The sequence below is a fragment of the Toxotes jaculatrix genome, chromosome 20 (genome assembly GCF_017976425.1).
Source record: "Toxotes jaculatrix isolate fToxJac2 chromosome 20, fToxJac2.pri, whole genome shotgun sequence".
Lineage (NCBI taxonomy): Eukaryota > Metazoa > Chordata > Actinopteri > Toxotidae > Toxotes > Toxotes jaculatrix.
The window spans coordinates 19,435,103-19,452,761 of record NC_054413.1 but is presented as its reverse complement, the minus strand read 5'-3'; the positions used below and the strand labels follow the sequence as shown (position 1 = coordinate 19,452,761).

General features: G+C 44.3%; 1 protein-coding gene across 4 annotated transcripts in view; it reads right to left on the bottom strand.

Moving 5' to 3' along the window:
- ccny (cyclin Y) overlaps nucleotides 1–16,894 on the bottom strand; it is a 30,660-nt gene extending 13,766 nt beyond the window's left edge. For 2 of the 4 annotated variants that reach the window (XM_041065882.1, XM_041065883.1), the window contains exons 1-2: nucleotides 16,217–16,894; nucleotides 687–761 (exon numbers count right to left, since the gene is read on the bottom strand). In XM_041065882.1, the coding sequence (XP_040921816.1) occupies nucleotides 687–761; nucleotides 16,217–16,370 (229 nt within the window). In that variant the 5' untranslated portion in view covers nucleotides 16,371–16,894. Of the gene's footprint in view, nucleotides 1–686; nucleotides 762–2,309; nucleotides 2,366–16,216 lie in introns of those variants that run through there. The other 2 variants (XM_041065885.1, XM_041065886.1) reach the window with 2 other exon arrangements.
- Nucleotides 16,895–17,659: the final 765 nt, after the last annotated feature.

Below are 17,659 nucleotides of genomic sequence, written 5' to 3'. Positions count from 1 at the left end.
TTGATTAAAACGTGATATTACTGTCACTGTGAGGGGTCCGTGCCTGACAGCACCTACACGAGATGATCAGAACACCACAGTGTGTCTCAGAAAATCTGACAAAAAGGCAGCTGCTGTGAAATTTTCACAGGAGCCGGCCTGGAGCCTTTATGATGGATAAAAAGATGCTGGTCAAAGGTGCTTTCATATAGCTCCACATCTGAAATACAAAGTATGAGGCATATGTCATCTCTTGACCTGAATGAGTTTGAAATATAAAGCTGCCACATATGGCAACGCTGCTCTTTGAATGAGCTCTGTCAACAGGGGCCACATCTTTGGGGGACACACAGAGGATTTCAGGGTTGAAAGTGAAAGAGAGGACTGGGGTCCTGAGGGAGTCAGACTAGTTCTCATAACACTACATAAGACATGCATCATTTCACTGTGCTTTAAAATTACACAACACATGCTTCAATTTACAGGCTTCAGACCACGCATACACTGATCACACAGCCCTCAGGGGGGATATGGGGATTTGATTTGGGCCAACGGAAACAGGTGTAAGAATCACTCATTAATCTACAGCTAAATGCAGACTTTGCCTCATGGGCATCAAAGCCATAATCACATTAAATTCTTAGTTTTGATCTAGTTTTGACCAAAGAGTGAGGAAATTCCAAAGAACGGATCAGAGCAGAACTCACCGTCAGTTTGTGACTTGCTGAGGAAGATGGTGCTGGCCCGGGGATGGTCTGAGGGATTATACTCCATGGGCAGATCTGAGAAAAGAAGAAAGAAAACTTAAATGTCACAGGCAGTTCTCAAATTTGTACACAACATACTGCGTAAACCTGGACAAACAGGATACTTCAGCAGCAGACGACTGGAGCTGTAGTGCTGAAAGATCTGAGACTCCAACATCTAAAGAATGACTTCTGGCAGGAAAGAACATTTAAGTTGTTGGATATCTTCAGATTTCTTCTGACAAAATGATATTTAACAGGACGTAATCATCAGACCCTGGTGTTTCACCAGTGTAAACTCAAACACACTGTGGACTGAAACCGTTCATTTTGAGGTTAGAAATGTGGGATTGGCTTTAGGGGTTAACCACCTCCCTTGTAATGGACTGAGCCGAATGGAAAAACAATCTGTCAGCACCAGCGCTGAGTAAACGGCGGTTTGTAAATCGATGCGCTAAACAAACACAGCAGAAAGGTATAGATTTGTTTTAGATCACTGTCTGCACACATCCCATCGAGGATCAACCGCCCGATCACACGGCAGCTGCTGAAAGAATCTGCGGTAAATCACAAGCCAAAGATCTTTGACAGCTGACGACCTCGGACCTCTGACCGCTGCAGGTACGGCCACGTGCCACCAGGTCCTCCACAACACAAGGTGTCCAACAATTTTTGACAGTATCGGTTCATTTATTTGCCATTTTTTGTGATTAGTTCATTCAATATTTAGCCAAAAAAGAAAAAAAAGTGTGAACAAAGCTCACTGCGAGTTCCCAGAGACATAAAAGACATCCTGTGTTTTCTTGTTTCGTCTTACCAACGGTCCAAAGGCTTTGATATAAACCTGAGAAAATCAACACGTTCAAATGTAAGAAGCTGGAACCTGAGAGGAAGTTTGTAGTAAATTCTTTACTGTTCTGTTTTCCTGGTGCAGATGAACAAACACACTGGATGAACAGATCCGGTGTTTACTGATAGATTAGAATTCAGCTTTTGAGTTTTGTTCTACACATAAAACCACCCTCCTTTATTAGGCCTGTACACGCAGAACCAGAGCCAGCTACAGACACTGTCACCAGGCAGATGGCTGCTATGTAAAACCACTGAATACATCAGTATCAGTTTTATGCCCTAGTTCTTTGCCCTGGTTAAGTTCCACAGACCAAATCGTGTTGGAACATGAGTTTTTACTGTTAAATTATAAACAGGAAGCTTCCAAAGAAAAGTTTAGTTGTTTTTTTTCCCCTGTATTCTGAGACATCGTGTTCATGTCTGTGGTTAGTGAAACAGAAAACCGCTGTTGTTTAAACAGTGGATTGCTATTGTACCTCCGAGGCTGCTTGAATTTTTATGGTGGCCAGGTGAGTTGATTTAATATCCTGAACAGCCTTAGATCAAACATTTGTTGGCATAAGGTTAAGATCGTTATCGTTTTCCGATCTGGGTGAAGCTTTAACTCCTAAAATCTCAGAACAGCACAGGTGGAAAATGGGTGATAATACACAGATGTAACCACAAAGCCCACGGTCGAAACCCGGGAAGAAAACTAAAATGTAATGTGCACAACCAGTGTGGGGTGGCGACCTCATCAGCAGCTTCCTGGTATCTTGGAGGATGTCAGTAAAAACCGGAAGGGTCAGAAAGGACCAACACCCAGATACACTAACGGAGGAAAAGAGAAACAGATGCTGTGAGTCGGAGGCAGGAGAAAAGAGACCAGCTGATAATGAGAGAAGAAAAGGGCAAAAAGGGCAAGAGAGTGGAAAATGAAGTGATGAGAGCGACAGCTCTGAAACGTAATTGACGGGGAGAGAGAAGACGGCAACGATAAGAGAGAGGAAATGATGAAAGAAAACGGAGACTGGAGGGCAAGAGAGAAGGAGAGGATGTGAGAAAAGAAAACTGGAGATGAGAGCAAAGGTTAGGGAGAAAGTGGGAGGGAACGAGAGTCTCTTTCAGTACGCTGCAGGTTACGCATGTGAGTCTCCGCCATTGTGTCCAAACTCTTTTGAACTACTGTCTTTTTGTGTTGGAGAGCCACATGAAGAGCCTCAAAGGACACACACACACACATACACACACACACACGCATACACACACACACACGCATACACTGCCATGATATGGGAGGTAGTGACACACGGTGCTGAATAAAAGATCGGTGTGTGGGAACAAGGCAAGAGCAGTGAAGGAGAAGTGAAGGTGGGTTAATGATGCAGCACACACTGCTCGACTGTTAGTGATGTACACACACACACTCACACACACACGCGTCAGTGTGCTCACACAAACATCTGCGACACGCCAGTCGTGAATAACTGCTGCGAGCTGAAACTGTGTTTTGTGTGATCTGAAATTTCCACTTGTAGAAAGTATCACTGCTTTCTTAATTCCTGACGAGGTAATGTTTTTGTTTTTTTTTTGAGACAGGAAGCCGACCGTCCACAGACCCAGGGTGTGTCCCCCCCACCATGGCTGGTGTCAGTGACCTCTGGTGTGGTTCCACCCTCCCCAGTTTTCTCTCCCTTTCTCCAACCTGGGGCAGACGAAAGCACCCAACTTCCTGCATTTCAGGAAGCAGAAAGGAAATGAAGTAAGGGGTGGTGGTTGCACATTGTTAGGGAGGCAGGCTAAACAAAGAGTGGAGGGAATAGGTCAGCCTGTGGATTTAAGACAGGCGTGTCTGAACGTCCACCACTTACACTCCTACAGAAACAGAGACACTATCAAAATCAATTCTGCGTATTTATTCTTCGTATTTATCATTATTAAGCAGTTTATTCTCATTCACAGACAAAAAGGATCATTTATAGTCACTGGCATCTGTTTAGGGTCTCTCCAATGTTTGAACTGTCTTACTATTAAAAAAAAAAAAATCAAAGTTCAGTAAATCACAGGTGAGCACCTGTGATTTGGTGTGATTGAGGTGACACCTGTGCCTCACTGTGAACCATGAAAACCCTGAAGCATGCACCTCAACCAGCTGCAACTATCTGCAGAGGAAACCGAGTTCTACCATTTCATTGTGAACACGAGTATCTGTATTAGTGTGGTTAGCGGTTAGCTGGCTCTCTGCCTGCCTGCCCCCGGTGTCTGTCATGGGGGTGGCTTTGGGTTGCAACATCAGCCCAGACAGGAAGGCCCTTTGCCGGTTTTTGGCTGCCCTGCAGAGGTGCCCCGCCGGAGGGGATCCAGATGGCGCAGCACGGCCCTGCCCGGCTGTCAGCAGCATGCTATCAGACCGTACACCCACACGGTTAAGATAAGAAGCACACAGAACATCTTGTAATGGAGTGTTTGAGAAAAGAGCACAAGATGTAGCTGGTGTTTGAAAATAGATAAGTCAAAGGGAGTGTTGTGCTGCATCAGATCAGACTGGTGTGTCTGTTTTGACCGCTGGTATGTGATTTTACCAAAAGGCTTCTGGTGAGAATCAGTGTCTGTGGCAGAGCGAAGACGAGTCGCCCTCAGTTTGTACATGAAGTATCTAAGAGCATCACGCTGTCATGTGAATTTACCTCGAACACTTTAAGCTCTTGCCCCATTTCGGCTGCTGTTTCACCCTCTCGATCCCACCCATCTGCTTTCTGCCTCTCAGTGCAGCAAAGCAAAACTGTTTTCATCGGATACTTATCACAGTGCAAACTTTATGACCTCTGCGATACATGATACTGTGAGCTGGCGCTGATAACTGCAACAGGAGAGAGAAGGAAAGTGAGAGGACGCAGCCGTTAACACACACTGGGCATTGCTAGTGAAGGCAGGATAGGCTGTGAATGTGCGACAGAGGGCAGAAAGAGCAGGCCACACAGTTATAACCTTAATCCACATCACACACTAAAATAAACCAGCCATTTAAATGGTTGGTTTAATTTAGTGTCACATGATTTCACAAAAATCAGTGTTCGACAATCCGAAAGAGAAACAGGGTTAATGGTCAGTAGACTGAATAAATGAATGGGAAACCAAATGAATGAACGAGTAATGTTAAATGACTCATCCACCTTTTAGCCTTCTCTACACCTAACACACACACACGCACACGCACACACACACACACCAATGGAGCAGCCCCCAGCAGCACCATCACAACTCTCCCTAACAGCTTAAACCACCCTTGAGCTCGTATCATTGATTGTAGGCATCTGTGCAGCGATGGAGACTCACCACAGGGGAAGAGCTGAGCGTTAATTAAGGAAAAGCCAACAGGGACAAGAAGACGGAGGGAAATGAGCAGGGAAGGACTTCACCTGAACTCCACAGAAAACCTATTCCCAGCATTCAGTGTTCTGCGTGTGCATTTCTATCACTCCAGTATATTTTAAGCTGGGACACGTGCACAAGGAAGCGGTTTTTCATTTCTTTGCATGTCTGTGTTTGTTTGAAAATCACTGGTAAGCAGAGTGAAAATACCACCGACTGGAGAAGAAAGAGAAGAACAATGTGTGTGAGTTAAAAAAAAAAAAAATTCCCCTCCACTTTCACATTTGGTCAGTTCAGGAGTGGGAAATCGGGCCTTTCCTGACTTCTTCATTGTGTCTGAAGAATGGGACTTTCTTCTTCTTCTTCTTCTTCTTCTTTTTTGTTTTTTAAAATCATATCTAATGAAAAGATTGTCAAACATTAAGCTTTTGTTCTCAGGACATTACATATGAAAGGAACGACCTTGTGAGGAACTACGATAAAGCAGAATCTTACACGTCCGTGTTGGACGACTACATTAAAACTCCCAGTCCTCGATTCCTCCAATCCATCACTGTGATCTGATACAGTGACATTCCCTGGCAGTGTACCTGGCCATGTATACTGATGTGCTGGATGTGGAGCACTGCAGCTGATTACTTTTACACTTTACTGTAATTAGGTGAAGCTGAAATGACACAGCACAGGGAGGAAAGAGGAGTCAGGAAAAGGAAAAGTGTTCCCAAAGAAAGGAAAAACCTGCAGACAGATCATATACAACACAGCAGTTAGGTTAAGTTCTCTGTATAAGCTTATATGGATAGACCAAGGGGACAAAAGCAGAAGCAGTGAACGATGCTGCAAGGACAGACAGACGCGAGGACAGAGTGGCTACACGCTAAGTCGTTATTGACATTTCATTCAGCGAGGCCAGTAACTCATATCTTTTTCCAGGCACTTCAGTCTAACAGTGTAGTTTAAAGCAATGGCAATGCAACATCAGCTATTATACTTCCATCTGTTCATCGAGGCTATGTATAAAAGAATCACCGATGACACAGAGACTAGAAGCTTCTCATTGCCTGATGTGAAACTAAAGTCTTATCATACATACAACACAGATTATACAGCCATAGATCCATCAAAAGAGTGAGACACAGAAGCGAGTAAGGGATGTTTGAAGAGTCCATGGGCAGGGAGAGGACTCATTTACTCTGCACCCTGATGAGAGCCATAAACCCTCCCTCCCTCCCTCTCTCCATCTCCCTCCCTCTCTCTCTCTCCTCCCATCCCTCTATCCTCTGCTGGCTGTAACCAGGCAACGCTGGCTTGAAACGATTCAGATGGTAGAGGCGAGCCCATCAAAGGCAAAGACAGACAGCCGGGCTCGCTGTCTTTTTCTTCCTTTCTATTGCTCTATCTCTCTGCTTCTCCCACTACACTGTACTAATTGCTGCTGAGTCTTATTGTGCCATCGTGATGCGATGACACTGTACAACACGGATCGCCGGTAAAGAAACCACTGCACAGCTTCACACGAACCTGTTTGCAGAAAGATGATCAATACGCTGATTTTCTCAAATTTTGCATCAAAAACAGACCGTTAGAAAAGCAGAAATGTAAACGCTGCCAACTCATGGCACAAACTGCTGTCTGAAGAGGTACTTTAAAATGTGAGAGTGACAAAACTTCAAACTTCTGCACTGCTCTGGGGTCAGGGACTGTGCTGTCCACAGAGCAAACAGTAAAGAAGCCACAGAAGGCGAGGAGACAACCATAAACACGCCCTGCTGTCCAGTGCACTGAGAAATGACACTATAATCACTTCATCTGTTTTTATGATCACACACGTAAAAACATATGTACACTCACACAGACAGAGCACAGGTGTGACTGTATCAAAGCACAGCCATGGCATCCATCAGCATACACACACTGGGTGATTATGGTGAAATTATGGCACACGGGGGCAGCTGGGTGGACACGCACCAGGGTTATATGAGTGCTGGCATGTGGGTGTGCATGAGTGTTGGTCACAAAAATACAAACATGATGTGACTGTCACTGAGAAATCAAATGCTCCTGCAGATCACTGGCGTCTGACAAAATGTGAAGATAACAAAGATTCATGTTTTAAAATATCAGACATGTAATATTTAAAAAGTCAGTATAACCCCTGAGGTCCCTCTCCTGCACAGCTGACCCTGCAGAACAGGATCCATGCACCAGAAGCAGGGATTCATTACAGTAATGTTCATCTGGTGTGTTTCAAAGCACGATTAAATACCAAAGATTTAAACTCACTGCACGTCTCTCTGAAACGACTCTCATTCTAAAAGGGCAGGTTTTCGATATCTAGATGCCTCTAACCCCGCAGCGTGTGCGGTGTATGTTGTTTGCCCTGAAGACACGCAAACATTACAAACTTGCCAGAAAAATGAAAACTGTTCAGATATGATGCATTAGCCTGCCGCCACCCTACGCTCCTCTCACCGCTCCTTTCTTAATCTCCCTCCCTCTCTCTCTCTCTCTCTCACTGTGGGGTTCATCCGGTGTCAAGCTGTGAAAGGAGCCGAGGATGACAGGAAGGCCATCTGTGCCAAGCTCCATCGTACTCCGTGTTTACATTTCCACACAACATGTACGCACATGCAAATGCTGGCATGCACGAGCATTAGCACACATGCAAAAAACAACACAAAACGCAAGCAAACACACCAGAATAACAACGTGTGCTATCAGGCGTTGATACACACACACTTCCTCTACACACAAAACCATCTTTCATCTATTCCTCTTGATAAGCGGAAAGTGATGGATGTCGCATTCTCTGCATCATAGTTAAACACAACCAAACCATTGGAATGAATGAGTCCAGGTATCTGCTGTCCACTGCATCGGCTGTCTGCTGTTGCTCAATAGCAGCCCGGGACGGCTTCCAACAGCCAATCAGCAGCCTGTAATTACCTCCACACCTGCTCACCAAACCACGACCAGCAGCTCCGCTGGTCCCATCTGATGGCTGTATGCTCGGTTAGCTGGCTAAATGAGCCGACTCCACCGGAGTCACCATAAACAACAAGGCCTCACTCGCTATGTTTCCCTGCTGCATCAGGATGAGCTCTTCAAACACATGTTTACCTGTAGGGGAGAAAATCTGACTGTAAACACGCAAACAAGGAAATCACTTGAAAGCCCATGTACAAAGAACATGTTGGCATTTATGTGTGAATGTGTTAAATATGAAAACTGTTAGCAGTCCAGAATATAGACATCAGACAGATGAAAGCATGTGCAGTTGTGCCTGTTTCCCCTTTTGTGAAGAAAGAATATTCTAGTGAGCAAATTTTCAGCTATAATTTCTACAGTTTCTAAAAGTTCTCACTTGAACAACCCATTCTCCAGACAATGACCTGCTCCGTTCACACACGGGCTCAAACGGATATCAAACAGACTTTGTGCTAGGCAGCTGGCTGGGTAAAGTCCATTTAATGTCCAGTTTGAGTGACTCAGACGAGTGTTCGCACATACAGCTCCTCCAGGTAAAGTCTAGAAAAGTCCAGGGTGTCAGTGAATGTGTGAAAGGTTTAAAAATACTGGGGTTTAACATGAGACTGCATTAAAACAGGATCCCCCGCTAATAAATTTACCCTTTCAGTTTCAGTTTACTGAACAATGATGTAATATTCCGTGTCACATGGTACAGTTTATGCAGGAAGTCCCCAGCAGCTGCAGCTGCAGAGCTGATGTAATTTGCCGTTAGTCAGTATGGCACGCTAATTTTGGAAAAACTACAGCAGGCAATTTCCTTTTTTCATGACTGAGATTTAACTTTAGAGTCTGATCATTTAATTCAGAATTTCCTTTGAAACAAAGCTAATTATGCCCCTGTGTTCGAGACAGTCAGGAACCACATTTCATGCTCCATTACTGGCTGAGAAAAGTTTGATACCTCCTACCACCAATAGAACTCTATCAAAACCCACTAGCTCTTATATAAATGGACCATTAATAACTTTAAAACAGTGTTTTTTGATTAATTTCTAAATAGCTGAAGAAATTATAGGATTGATAAAGACATTTTAAGACATTTTATATGATTGGCCTCACGATTCTAAGCCAAACAAAATCACCACCATCCGTTAAACACTGTTTGCTTCCACTGGAGCACCTCAGGGGTTAAATGCCTTGCTCAAAGGCCTTTTCTCAAGTGCCGCTCAGAAAAACATTTGCATGGCAGAGAAAGGGACAGCATAATGTCACCTGTTAGCTTCGACCAAACCATCTGAGTCTTGATTCAGACTTGTTTCTCAAGGACTTCAGGCAAAACCTGGACTCCCTCTCGTCTCTTTCGCTGGGCCCGAACAGGGTGTGAGGTAATAAATGCAAATCTCTACTTTAAATCCTATTGTGAGGAGCTCAGTGAGGTCAAACACGGTCACAGAGACTAACCCTGTAAACTTCATCTGTCTATACAATCCGGGTGTCTCTGTCCTCCCTGCTCAGATCAAGACAAAAACCGTCTCCCCCAGTTTGCAGCACAAATTTGCCAGTAATGCAAGTGGTGTGCTGACAGCTGTGCCCAAATGATCTCTTGAGCTCCAAAACACCACATCTAATTGCCATCGAGTCCCGTTCTCAAGCGTGCACATAGCTGAAAGCCCCACTTCAGGAAGCAAACAGACAGACTGCATTATGTAAGCTGATTTCTGATTACACCACTGAAGAGCACTGATGGGAATATACTTAGACTCTCAACCAGGGGCATTCAATGATTTTTTTTCTCCTCCTGCTTACACACTCTTAACAAGTTGGATTTTGGGAGTACACTTCTAATGAAGTGAAGACTTGGATCACAAAGACTATTGGCATTCCCACGCTTCACTACACCACAGCCGTCTCCCAAAAGCCTGAGCTGAACACTTTGGCTGCGCAAAACGAAAACAAACACAAAGGTAAAGTTATTTCACTTAACAAATCCTCAAGTTTTTTTTTCTTTCAAGCAGCATCAACTTATTCAGTACAAATATTCAGTACAGGCAGGAGGGGCAGCCCTTTTTCAGTCGCTTCAGTCCCAGTGGAGCATCAGGGCTGACCTCAAACACACCTATTAATAGCTCTATGTGCACATGGCTGGACTTCGAATACCTTAATAAGTCTTCTGTTCTACTGAAAGTGAATGAATTCTCGACATATCTTCCACACAGAGACACGTTTTCTTATTTCAATGACCGTTCCCGATCTGTGATCCCGAGGCTTCCGCACATCCGTTAATCAGAACTGGCAGAAGACCATTACAATGTGAATTTCTCAGGAGACAGGGGCAGGACAGGCGAACACACACGCAGGTAATTTGTGGGCAGCGGAGGCAACTTCCCGAGCGCGGGCCGAGCGAAGCCAAACGAGACGCCCCGAATGAGATAGTCACAGGCAATTGCATTTTCATTAACACTCTGTGAGTCGCTTCATTTCGTTTTTAAATGGAAACTGTTCCCTCTGAAATGATTTGTTAGTCCTTCTGGGAAAACGCTGGCTTTTGTGAACAGAGATGAAAAGAGTTAAGTAGATGGATAGTTTTTATGAGGCAGTGATTGTGAGTCGCTCAAAAAGACATGAGTCACAATCTCACAACCAATCACAACCACTTCTGCTATTTGCTAGCAGACACAGCCCTTATCCAAGAGCAGCCTTCCAGTTTGTCTCCTGTTTTAAATGCTATGGCTGTCCTGCCAACGCAGACAGTCCTAAACACAAGAGCCATACACACAAAGATGAGGACAGGCCTACATCTGAAATCATTCCATCTCTCAACAGATAGCAGCACGTTGCATTTGACCAAAACACTTAAACCACAGTTCCTAAAGCAGCTGCCAGATGTTGACGCAAGGTCTGGCTGTTAAGCCGGGCTTTCCATTTGTCTTCAGCCCACTATCCCTGGATAAACAGAAATGTCATGCACATGCACAATAAGATAACCAAATGAATGAGGTGTGACTGCACTGACTGTAATTCAGCTTCAACTGCCGTTGGAGGAGAATAAACAGTGGCAGAAATCGTGTCTCTGGCAATAGATTGTGTTGTTGTCAGCAGGCCAGTGAGACATCTAAGACTCAGCAAAACACTGTATTTGTGGTAGAGACGAATCAATATTGATGGAATGCAATTGGCAGAAATTGATTTTAAAAAGCAGTCAAACGGTTTTTTTTTTCATGCCAACACTTGACTCATTGTGGATTTAGCATTTCTCTCCAAACTAACCGTAAAATTAGCAACCAAATAAAAGCACTCTTTATAAATCTTATTTTACAAACCACACATTAAGTATGTTTTAAAAGCTTAAAACATTTTGTACCTATTTGCACTGAAACCAGTTTGAAGTAATTACATTCAGGTTATCTGCTGATACCAGTTACTCAGTATACCACACAGTGTAGAGGTCACTGGGGTCAATTTTACGCAGCCTGCCAATGAATGCAACTGATAAAGGAGACACTATCACACTCAGCACAGGTATGATTCATCCCTAACAAAAAAAATCCAATCAGTGTATCCACACTTCACCTGAACCTGCCTCATGTAATTCGACTTAATTCCAAATGTCTTCCATTTCTCTGAAGAGTGTGCACGAGCTTGCTGTCTTTGGTATGGGTGGACACCGTCAGTAACAGTGACAGCACCGTTCAAATCGTGTGGAAAGGAGCAAGTTTATGAGCCAAAGTGAGAGTCACACCCCACCAAACACTCGAGCTGCATCGCTGCATATTTCAGGATTGATTTCCCCTCGTGTAAAACGCAGATACACAAATAACCCGTCAGCTTTTAACTCTGACACCAAAAGTGAAATGTGACAGAAAAGTGATATTTGCCGCCCAGGTTTCAGACAGCGCATCAAATTTTAGTCAGGGCTGCTGTGAAATGTGCTTAAGAACTTGCTTTCCTGGCTTAGTTCACTAACCTTAACCAATAAACCTTAACCGAAAGTGGGAGATGTGCCAGAGCATCCATCATCACTTCTACTGTTTGGCCAAATGTGGAGCCTGAGGCTTTATATGTTAATGCTAATCCACAATTAGACTGAATACAAGATGATTTCACCTTAAAACTATTCAAACTGGTTTGCTTAGACAACGACGAAAAGAGTCAACATTTCCTTGCAAAAACTTTGCTCTAATTGCATTTTTTTTTTAAAGCAAATATTTTTACATTATTTATGATTCATAATGATCTTTGGTCAAAATGTGTTGTTACACTTTTTAATCACAGCCGCTTGTAGATCTTAGAAACTGAACTTGAACTACGAGACTTGGTAAAGAGGAATACTGTCAGTTAAACATGAATTTAAATGTGTACATCTTTACCTCAGACATAAAGAGCAAAGACACAATAATGAGCATTTTTCACCTCATCAGCAATCAAAACATTATAGTATCATACACTGTACATCTAGGTCAACTCGTCTGGAATTCATAGTTAGGAGACTCCCCAGGCTCATCAACCAGGCATGAATAATCCATGTCCAGATTTCAATTAGCCTGCAAGCAAGACTCATCAATGTGTGTGCGTGTGTGTGTGTCTGTGCTCCAGAAATAACCAACTTTAACACTGATGAGACAGAGACAAATGCTGGGCCTGGAGCCACTGCTCATTTACAGATGTCTATGTTAAGTAAAACCCAAGCAGGGTGAGAGATCCGTCTGTTTTGTCGTCCATATCTCTTTCCTCTTTCTCTTGTTTCTGAGACGTCACCTTTGCTTCGAGCTGCTGTACAGAAATACAGCATTACAATGCTCTTTGATCAAATTAGGCTAAAAATAGCTCGGCTGTTCAGAGGGTCTGGGAATGGCTCTTTCTTCTGAGCGCCGCAGTGACACTGAACCTCTTTGTTTTGAGCTGGATGAGATACATGTAGATGACGATATGTAATCTGTCATAATCTCATCCTCACATTCCTCACCTGTTATTCTAAACTAAAATCAGATTTTCATCCAGCATATCTGACTATAAATGGAGGAATCTCTGTCTGCCTTTATTTCAATTTCCTTCATTCATCCGATTGACTTCAAACTTAATCCAAGGAAGAGCAATGTCGACAGTGAACGTTTTTGGATGCACGGTTAGGATGGAAGCTTCAAACATCACTTTTCCTCATGCTGCTTGATGTAACGAAAAGGGTGGAGCTACACTACGAAGGCAGGGCACCACCAGGACAGTTTACAGTGCGCACATGCCAGGGTTTGCTGCTCTCAAGAAAGCTGCAAACTGGATTGAAGGAGGCCAAGCAATCAGCCCCTAACGACAGGTACTACTTTTTCTCAAAAGGAGCTCAGATTAGGGCTGTTACTGATGCAGTTTCCCTTGTGTCAAAAACTACATTAAAAATATAGCAAACTGCTCCAGTGAAAATGTGACTATGATCGAGAAATGTAGAAGATGTTTTTCCATTTCTTTCTATTTACATTCACATTTGCTTCAAGCACAGAGCCTCTCCCTACTGCTGTTTATCTTAACTGTTTAATAAAGGTTAAGATTAAGGCGTAAAGAGTGCTGTGTGAAGCCAGGCCAGTAAAGTCTTTATACCCACCTCACTGCTGCCGTCTGCCGGGCTTATACACGCTGTGAAGTACAACTTATATAGCATGGCACACTGTAACAAATAGACAAGAGACATGGAGACATGAATCTGCAGCCTCTGTCTCTGACTGATGTGTAAATTATAATCAGAACACAGGGGAATGTATAGAGAGCGAGCAGTTGCTCAGGCAAATCAGATTATACTGCTGATTTGAGAAAGGAGCCACTTAAAAGGCCCCGTCTTACTTGTTAGGAGGCTGCTCAGCGAGCACTGTGAGTGTTCTGTTTGTGTGTGCCACCACCACTGTCAGCAGTTCTCGTGGCTGATTTTTTTTGGAATCACATGCTTCGACGTCTCCGCACACAGACACACAGGACAAGCAGACGCACTCACGCGCTAAATGCTAACAAAACCACGCTATTTGTCAGGTAATACCAAATCAAATAAAACACAAGAGCTCGATAAACGCGTGAGCTGTTACGTCCCAACTCCCTCACAAGAAAGATATCAAATCTCCCTGCGTCACATGATCTCTTTGCACATTTCCATATTTACTATTCACGCTGTACTCAAGATTATACCAGACCCCTGCTATGGCCAGGCTTGGCTGTGATGACCCACAGTATACGTGACTTAAGTATAAGTATTAATTTGCTTGGACCAGGCTGTGTTTCTCCACGGGGTTTGTAAAGGACTCTTATGTCTGTGGAATACTATTAGAGGGCCAGTGACAGGGTCAGAGGTTCACTACCTAAAGACTTGTGTAAACAGCTTAGGACAAACACTTAAAACCAGCTTGAAACCTGATGCTGAGCTCCTCCTTTCCTTTCATTATTACATTTATTCTAAAAGACACAGTCACACAGAGATGAGTTAGTCAAGGTGGCTCAGACATCTGGTTAGGATCCCCCCTGGATGCCTCCCTGTGCCAGAGTTCAAAGCACCTCCAACTAGGGGGTGGACGCAGAACAAGCTGGGAGGGAGTGCATATCCCATCTGGCCCAGGAGGGCCTTGGGATCCCCCAAGAGGAGCAGGAGGAAGTATCTAGGGAGAAAGGATGTGTGGCGTCCTTTGCACAGCCCGGGTAATACCCCGACCCAGGTCAGAGTAAGTGTCAGAAAATGGATATATGGAAGCTCTCGTCCAAAATTACAGTGGAAATAAACCCAACCCACATTCGACCCGTTCCATGTCTGCTCCGTCAGTTACAAAGCTGCTGAAGAAGGCACAGCTCAGACCCTGGGGCTTCCCTGATTGCTCACTCCGGGGTGTCCAATCCTCACAGGGAGGAGCACAGTGAGGCTGAATGGCCATTTTTGCAGCACATCATTTAGACTGAGCAACACAGCTTTGGGAAGAAACCTGCCACGCCAGAGACAGCGAGACAGACGTAAGTCCAAGTGGCATTCTGACCTGTTTTTGGCTGCCATCATACCACACCATGAGGGGCTGTTTGTGCTATCTGCATCCACTGTGATCTGCACTGTGCGACAAAATCCATGATCTCGAGGATTGAGACAATGTGATGCCAAGTTGTTTGATGTGCCACAACCTGAATTTGCTCTGCATCAGGACTTTTTTTCCTGCTTATGCTTCATGTTTTCTAAAAACTGCACATTTTCTCGAGCCTTACTGGTAATTTCCTGACGGTGGTGGCATGCTGGGATGATTTCCTCTCGGGCCTCCCTCTCTTTCCCATTTCCTCACTAATCATTGGGGTTCCTACATTTTTTGTCAATGACACACAATTAGACTCACTTTAAACCTCGTTAGATCAAACTGGTGCCTCATAAAACTATATATCTGTTTGGGTAAATAAGATGAAAGGAAAGAACAGTGCTGACTTCTAAAGAGCCAAAAGAAGTTTTGCTAAACTACTCCCCATTTTGTCGGGGCAGCCACAAAACTTTTCATCTCAGATGTGCAGTAGTATGTGACTGTGCTGGTGTTAATGAGGGTTAAAGTGTGTCGCTGGTCACTTCCTATTCAGCCCCCCCCCCCCAAAGGAAGTGAGTGGACACCCTGCCACAAACACTATCCATCATTATCACATCACCTCCCACTGGAACACAAATTTACACTCACCCTTCAATATGCTGTCCCCACCGTACGCAGCCTTTCACACACGGACACACAGCGAGGATGACGCGAGACTGAGGTCAAGTCACGTCTCCCTCAGCAGACTCATTCAAACTGCCTTCTGGACTACGAACATGACAACATCCAACACCAACTGACAGGGATTCCCACTTTTTTACGCAAACAAGCCAAACAAAGAGACAAAGTACACCACAGCTTGTTATAACAGGGACGGAGGGGTACACCTTTCTGACAGCAGACCTGCAGCAAATGGCTCAGACTAACGGGGGGATAGTTTGCTGGGGAAGCCCTGTTAGATTTTGACCCTGGAGACCACTGTCCTATGGCTGCTCTCCAACACGTTGGAGGTCCAATGAAAAGGAAGCCCACACTGCTGTAGATACTGGTGTAATGCATGGGTGGGTCCTTTGCACAGATGTTGCAAGTTCTCATAATCTGTTAATGCTGCAGCCTGAATCTGCAGAGGCGTGAGTGTCTACAGAATAAGAAATCACTGTCCACAGCTACTTTACCATGGAATAATAATAATAATAACAATAATAATATTTTTTAGATATTTGTATGACTTATATTTTTTTTTTATATTAGCCTTTTTAAACGTTATTCAGACCAAACGAGGCTAAGTCTGCATCTCACCGTCTATATTCTCTCTGTCGCTGATGTGCTGGAGGTTGCAGCCCGTGTCCTCTCGACTCAGCTCCGGCTCCGGCCGGTAGGTCTCCAGCCTGGAGTGATTGTTCCTCCGGTGTTTGGGGCTGGACGACACGCAGCAGGAGGTTGTATTCCCCATGGTGTCTGAGCAGGTTCTGGCGACTAGTCCTCAGCCAGCGGCGTATCCTCAGCCCTCTGGCTGTGCTGTTAGCGCTACTACAAGAGAGAAAAAACGGGGCGGTAACGCGGGCAGGCAGACCTGGTGCAAACTACAAACTGGCCCCGGTGTCCGTTAGCGTTACATGCCCTGCTCCCGGGTCTAAAATGCGCTTAGCTGGACGAGTGGAGACATTTAAAGAGCCGATAAAACGCCGAGGTGTGCTAATAAATCATGAGTAAGACCAGCGTCCCCCTTCCAAACCTCCAGGCGAGGGCAGATAGTGCCTCTATATAACAGGCTTCGGTTTCACGTCGACTCCCTCCGCCTTGTGATTCCCGTCCGCGGTCCCCGGTTTTGTTCACACACACATTCTGTCGCACGGCTACTTTATGTCGACATGAATGAATATGAAGACATGATACTTCCGTCCGTCGGGAGAAGATATTTCTGCTCTCAGAGCTACATGGTTGCCGATGTACTGTGGACTGCTGCTGCTGCTACATCCGCTGCCGTGCTGCCTTCAGGCGCATCGCGTAAAGTCCGCCCTTTCTAATTCGAGAGTGAATTTAGGAAATGGCTTCGCAGTTTTAAATGCATTCCAAATAATGGTTTTCACGCACGAAAGCCCGTTTAAAAAGAAAATAATTATATTATGAGAGAGAGAGAAAAAAAAATGTCACAGTGTTTAATATTTCTGTCTCAACTAGGAAAATAATTTGCACATAAAAACGTACAGTAGCAGAGATCTTTTTAAAAACTTTCTGTTATTAACTCTCTGTTCCTGCTGTTGGTTTTTCTATACTCCTTCACCATATTGAGGGACAACGGCCACACATGTATCTCCGGTTAAATGTACAATATTTCTGGTAGTACGTAAACACATCTTAAAAACCCACAGCGCAGTGGCAGTAAAGGAAAAGGTTCCGGTTCATGTGGGTGGTTACAAGTATAAATGGACAGTTATGACAGTCTCTCAGGGAATACAGTACATCAAGAAAGGTGTAGAATTGAATGGAATAAAATAAAAATCCTCTTTGGGATTCAAGTGGGTTCCTGGGACCTATTGATGACTTTTCATCAGTTGTTATCTATAGTTATTATAATGACAGTAAACTAAGAATATATAGCAGTTTGCTCTTGCTTAAACAGGTGGGTTAGCATCACTGCTACAGCTGTGGCACTGCCCCTGTTTATGATCTGCTATGAACCCAAACACAGACATCTGTCATTTCCCTCGTACCCATTTTTGTGTGTGCCAGTTAATTATT